This window comes from Octopus bimaculoides, chromosome 28 (assembly GCF_001194135.2).
Source record: "Octopus bimaculoides isolate UCB-OBI-ISO-001 chromosome 28, ASM119413v2, whole genome shotgun sequence".
Lineage (NCBI taxonomy): Eukaryota > Metazoa > Mollusca > Cephalopoda > Octopoda > Octopodidae > Octopus > Octopus bimaculoides.
This window is the reverse complement of record NC_069008.1, coordinates 8,671,955-8,678,474: the sequence shown is the minus strand read 5'-3', so window position 1 is coordinate 8,678,474 and position 6,520 is coordinate 8,671,955. Positions and strand designations below refer to the sequence as shown.

The window sequence follows — 6,520 nt, the reverse complement described above, 5'->3', positions numbered from 1 at the left end:
GATAGATAGATAGATAGATAGATAGATAGATAGATAGGTAGACAAACAGATAGATACATAGATGTGACTTGTTGGTGGCCTGTGGTCTGTGTATAGCCTTGTTGCTAGTTCTTTTGGATCTTTAATCCTTTGTCAGAGGTTCAATGGTGGTTAGTGCTGGCATTGGTTAAAGGCTCCCAAGGTGGTAGATGAATTTCCAGCCATCAAGTTCATTCCGGTGTCCAACTGTCTTGTCCTTGGTCTGCTCCTGGGCCTCCTGCCACTTGGTTTGGCTTCAGTAGTCTGTTTTGTGATTCTTTCCCGCAACATTTGCTTTCTGTGTCTGTGGGACCAGAGTTGTGACCTTTCAATGCAGAGACATAAGCAGCTTGACCCAGAGAGACTCCTTGATCTCTGCACTACACATCCTGTTGAGTAACATTAATCTAGAGATCCTTTAGGGCATCACTTCCCAATCAGGGTCCATACGACCCTTGGTGGGGTTCATGTAAGAGTTGGTTGTTAAAATTTATTGGCAATGAATTGCTTATACTTTAACAGTCTTTTATCTTTTACTTGTTTCAGTCATTCCACTGTGGTCATGCTGGGGCACCGCCTTGAAGAATTGACCAGTATTTGATTTTTTGTTTAAACCTGGAACTTAATTCTATTGGTCTCTTTTTGCTGAGCCATTAAGTTATGGGGACATAAACATTCCAACACTGGTTGTTAAGTGGTGGTGGGGGACAGACAGAAACACACACACACATATATAAACAACGGGCTTCTTCCAGTTTTCGTTTACCATATCCACTGACAAGGCTTTGGTTGGCCCAGGGCTATAATAGAAGGCATTTGCCCAAGGTACCATGCTGAGACTGGACTCAGCATGGTACCTTGGGCAAGTTTCTTACCACACAGTCATGCCTATATTTACAATTCCTAATTATATCTAATTATAAAAATATAAAAGGATTCTTAAAACATTGAATGGCTATGAGGGTCCAATAAAGGAGAATAAGAATCAAAGGAGTCCTTAAGCAAAAAAGGGGTTGAGAACAACTGCCATTTCTATTATAAGCCTTGGTCTGACCAAAGCCTTGTGAGTGGATTTGGTAGATGGAAGCTGGAAGAAGCCCGTCATATATATATATATATGTATATATGTGTGTGTATGTTTGTCTTCTACCACCACTCGACAACCAGTGTCAGTGTGTAACTTAGCGGTTCGGCAAAAGAGTCCGATAAAGTATGTGCCAGGCCTAACAACAAAAAATAAGTACTGGGGTCGATTCATTCGACTAAAAATTCTTCAAGTTGGTGGTGCCCCAGCATGGCCGCAGTCTAATGACTGAAACAAGTAAAAGATGAAAAGATAAAAAAAGATGTTTGCTGCACACCATGCATAGTTGGAGGAAGGGAGAGAACTAAAGGCTCTCAGAAGTTAAAGGGAGATAACAATGTACTGAGAAGGTAAAAGTAGAAGAGAGTTAACTCTTTAGCCGTCAGATTATCAAATCTAATGCTTATTCCTGAACTCATAGCTTTCAGATTTCAACTGTGTGACCTGTTGATCACAATATAACTTTATGTGGTAGTAATGGGAAACCGGTTCTGGCCAGTTTGAATATAAAATAGGCAGAATGTTCTTGTTTAAACGCCTCATAACGTTTTTATTTTTGGGAACTTTCAGAAAAATTTTGCGAATTTGTTTTTTATGCTCGGGAATTCTTACATTCATAAAAAAAAAAAAATTATTAAAAATTTTTTAAACCCCTCCTTCCTCCCCCCATTACATCCTAAAATTTCCATTCTTTTTCGAATTTTTTTTTTTTAAATCAGAGCTTAAAATACGAACAACCTAAATTATTTGCTTAAATCCCAGCTATGGACCACCCTTGGATGCCTCCTCATTCCATTAAATGTGTTTTCAGATAGAAAATATTGAATAAACTTCAATACATCTCAGAGTGACAAAGAAACGAGGAAGGTATCAGGTGCATAATTGTATGAATTCCTGTGTGTAGAACACAAATTTGCAAACATTTTCAGAAAATTCCAAAAAGTAAAGTTATGAGAGATTCTATGGGGTGCTTAAACCAGAATTTAGCTGAATGTTTGGGCTGGGCATGGCTTGTTTCAATGCTAAAGGGTTTACTAAATGCATGACACCCAATAAACATTTTGGGCTAATTCTTATACACTTTTTTTTACCAGTTGTGTTCTCCCATTGCAGGTATTTTCCGCAGTAATTCGCTGTTTTTGGGTGCCAACTGTAGACAGGCTGTGGCTGAAGGTCGTGGTGATGCCACACCGATTTTCCTTGGAGAGATCCCTCACCTCTTCAGACGCAAAATCTTATCTTTGGACGTAGCAATAGTGTCTGTGTGCCCTCCAGACAACCACGGATTCTGCTCTCTTGGACCCAGCGTTGATTGTGCTCGCAGTGCACTCCAAAATGCCAAATATATCATTGGTAAGTGGAATTGTTTTTGTTTTTTTGGTGTTGTTCTTAGTTTTCTGTTCTGATTATAGTTACATTTGAGACGTTTTATTGGAATATTTTAATTGACACCTTATATGACTGGTACTTTATTAGCCTTACCAGGATTTAAACTTAGCCCTTGAGCTTTCAGATTTCTCTGTCAAATGTAAAGCATATTTATTCACATCATTTTAAATTAATCATGGATTATGTTGTAGCTTTGAGAATTCAATAATGTGATTCTTTATTTTTCTAGAAGGATGTTGTAGGGTAGGTGTAAGAGGTCAGATCTGACCTGTTTAAACATAAAACAGGGATAACTTTTGGGCCTGATATAACCAGATTAAATACTTAAGGGTTCAAGTAAAAAGGGCTGACTAAGTACTGCAGGCATTGTGTTTGATGTGTTAAACCTTCTGCACCCCTCGAGGGAGCCCCTGATCCAATTATGCTTTGGACGTGGAATATGGATTGAGAACATGATGGGAAGAACCTAAAATATGAAAGACTTAGGGCAGAGAGTTGCAACTCTTCAGTGTGCTGTCAATATTCTCTAATGTGACGAGGCAGTGAGCTAGCAGAACCGTTAGCACACTGGGCAACAGGCTTACTGTCATTTCATCTGTCTTAATGTTCTGGTTTCAAATTCCACTGAGGTCGATTTTGCCTTTTGTTCCTTTCAGGGTTGATAAAATAAATATCAGCTGAGTACTGGGGGTCGATGAAATTGATTATTCTTCTCCTCTAAATTTTCAGGCCTTGTGTCTATAATAGAAAGGATTATTATTAATAATAATTGAATATTGGCTTCAGTTTCAACCTGTTGAACCATTATTGGACAATTTGTTGGATAGCTTAGCAGGTCAAAACTTTGAAGTCACTGTCAATACTTTTTGCTTGTTAAAGAAAAATAAATATATAGGTGCAGGTATGGCTGTGTGGTAGGATGCTTGCTTTCCAATTACATGGTTCTGGGTTCAGTCCCACTGCTTGGCACCTTGGGCAAGTGTCTTCTACTATAGCCTTGGATTGACCAAAGCCTTATAAGTGGGTTTGGTAGACACACACACACACATATTATTTGTCCTCTTTCTTATTTGTTTTACTTCCTCCTTAATTCTGTCTTTTATGTCTGTTTTCTCTCCACCACCACCACCACCACCATTGCTGCTGCTGCCACCACTACCACTTACAGGTCTAGTCAATAAACGCTTACCCCGTACATTCGGTGATGGTATCGTACACATCTCCCACTTTGATGCTCTGGTTGACGAGAATGCAGAGTTGCCTGAACACAAGGAACACATCCTCTCAGATGAGGAGAAACAGATCGGCAAGCTGATTGCTGAAAATCTGGTCCATGATGGTGCCACCCTGCAGATGGGTAAGTACATGATTGCTGTTGTTGTTATTGTTGTTGTATAAGGCAGTGAGCTGGCAGACTCATTAGCACGCTGGACTAAATGTTTAGTGGTATTTTGCCTGTCACTATGTTCTGAGTTCAAATTCTACCAAGGTCGACTTTGCTTTTCATCCTTTAGGGGGTCGATAAATTAAGTCCCAGTCGAACACTAGGGTCGATGTAATCAACACATTCCCTTCCACCAAATGGCTGCCCTTGTGGCAAAATTTGAAACCATCGTCATTGTTGATGTCGCCGTCACCACTGCCACCACCGCTATTGTTATCTTTGATTTTGTTTCTATTGTTGTTTACCTATAGATTGCTCACTAGTCACAGCATGCTTCATCATCATCATCATCATCATATTGCCTTTTCCATGCTTGCAAGGATTGGACATAGTTTATTGAGGCAGATTTTTCTATTGGTTGGGTGCCCATCCTGTCACCAACCCTCACCTGTTCCCAAGCAAGGTAGTATTTCCCCATGGCCAGACTTTGCTTTTCATAGAAGACTGCAAATCAGTTGACATTGCCTGTATGGTCGCAACACTCACAGCTATTATTTGAAATCAAGGCAAGATAATCACACACACACACACACACACACACACACCATGCTCACTCATACATACACCAAGACCTTCTTTTATGTTTTTGTCTACCAAATCCACTCACAAGGCTTTGGTCAGCCTAAGGTTATAGTAGAAGACACTTGCCCAAGGTGCCGTGCAGTGGGACTGAACCTGGAATTATGTGGTTTGGAAGCAAGCTTCTTACCACACAGCCATGGCTGCACCTTGTGAGTGGATTTGGTTGATGGAGAATGAAAGAAGCCTATTATGTGTGTGTGGATGTTAGTGTCCCTTGGTCTTGACTTTATGTGATAGTTGTAAACAAGGGTCATACAAGCAGTGGTCTTCCTTTCCCATCTTCCATGAAGATATTGTTTGGCCATGGGGAAAATGTGACCCTACCTGGAAGCAGGTGACAGAAAGGGCATCTGACATAGGTAGGCAGACAGACAGACAGCCATATAAACGAACAGACATAGAAGCAAACAATTCCGTCTGACCCAGGTCAGCATGGAAAAGTGGATGTTAAAATAATGATGATGACAACAATGACGATGATGATGATGATGATGATGATGATGCACCCACTAAATATACCCTATCTGTCTATTTGTCTTACCATTTCTCTACCTTCTTATCTTCCTGTCTCTGTCTAGTTTCTCTCTCTCTATTTGTCTTGTCTGTCTGTTTGTCTGCCTATATATATGTTTGCTGATATATGTTTGCCTTTATGCCTGTCTGACTATCTATCTGTTTGCCTACATGTTTGTCTGCCTGTGTATCTGTCTGCCTGTGTATCTGTCTGCCTGTGTATCTGTCTGCCTGTCTGCCTATATTCATGTCTATCTGTATACCTATATGTCTTTCTATCTGTCTGTCCATTTCTTCAGTTGTCTTTTCACACAATGTACACACACACACACACACACACACACACACACACACATGCACGCACACATACACAAAACATTAAAAACTGTTAACCATTTGTCTTGTCCACTTCTAATTTTCCAGGTATTGGTTCAATCCCTGATGCCGTCCTGGCCCAATTGGGCAACCACAAGGACTTAGGTATTCATTCTGAGATGTTCAGTGATGGTGTCGTTGACCTAGTCAAGACCGGTGCTATCACCAATGCCAACAAAGTTCTACAACCTGGCAAAATTGTAAGCAGCTTCACTGTGGGGACTCGCAAACTCTACGACTTCTTGGACAATAACCCCTTTGTAGGTAAGGCACAAGATCTTTTATCTTACACTTACTCTTTTATTTGTTTCAGTCATTTGACTGTGGCCATGCTGGAGCACTGCCTTTAGTCGAACAAATCAACCCCAGGACTCTGTTACAATCTTTTCATCTTTTACTTGATTCAATCATTAGACTGTGGCCATGTTGGAGCACCGCCTTGAAGAATTTTTAATTGAATGAATTGACCTCAGTACTTAATGTATTTTTGCTAAACTTTATACTTATTCTATCGGCCTCTTTTGCTGAACTGCTAAGTTACAGTTGTCAAGTGGCGGTGAGGACAAACAAGGATACACACACATATATAATTCACCATCACTAAGATGCTATAACCATTGTTAGTTCACCACACTATCACTATACCAACAGGCGCAGTAACATGTACAGTATAATCCACTACCTCACCATCACTAATACTACTACTACTACTACCACCACCACCAATAACACCTGTACTACTATTTCTAATTGCAGTGATGTGTGATGTAGCTTGGACAAACAGTGAAGCAAACATCTGTCAGAATCCACGAGTGACTGCCATCAACTCCTGCATTGAGGTCGACCTTACTGGACAGGTCTGTTCGGACTCCATTGGGACACGCATATACTCAGGTAAGATTTCACAGGATATTAATTTATATCTTTATATGTTAAACTCCTATGACTTAATTATATTATATAAGCTGGTCCCCAAAAATGCTACCATTTAATATATGTATACACTAAAATGGTGCATGGCTTTTGGGCTAGTCCTTGTTTTTGTATACATTCGCTGCTTTCTTCCAAGGAATCTAATGCTCTTAGCTTAGTTTTTCCTTGGGGCTGGCCAGATT

The 6,520-nt window shown here is 40.2% G+C and overlaps 1 protein-coding gene across 1 annotated transcript in view; it reads left to right on the top strand.

The window, feature by feature from the left end:
* Window positions 1-6,520, top strand: part of LOC106872324 (4-hydroxybutyrate coenzyme A transferase) — a 65,342-nt gene that overhangs the window by 54,889 nt on the left and 3,933 nt on the right. The window contains exons 3-6 of the mRNA XM_014919270.2: window positions 2,216-2,455; window positions 3,660-3,848; window positions 5,454-5,669; window positions 6,162-6,299. Coding sequence (XP_014774756.1) covers window positions 2,216-2,455; window positions 3,660-3,848; window positions 5,454-5,669; window positions 6,162-6,299 — 783 coding nt within the window. The remainder of the gene's footprint in view (window positions 1-2,215; window positions 2,456-3,659; window positions 3,849-5,453; window positions 5,670-6,161; window positions 6,300-6,520) is intronic.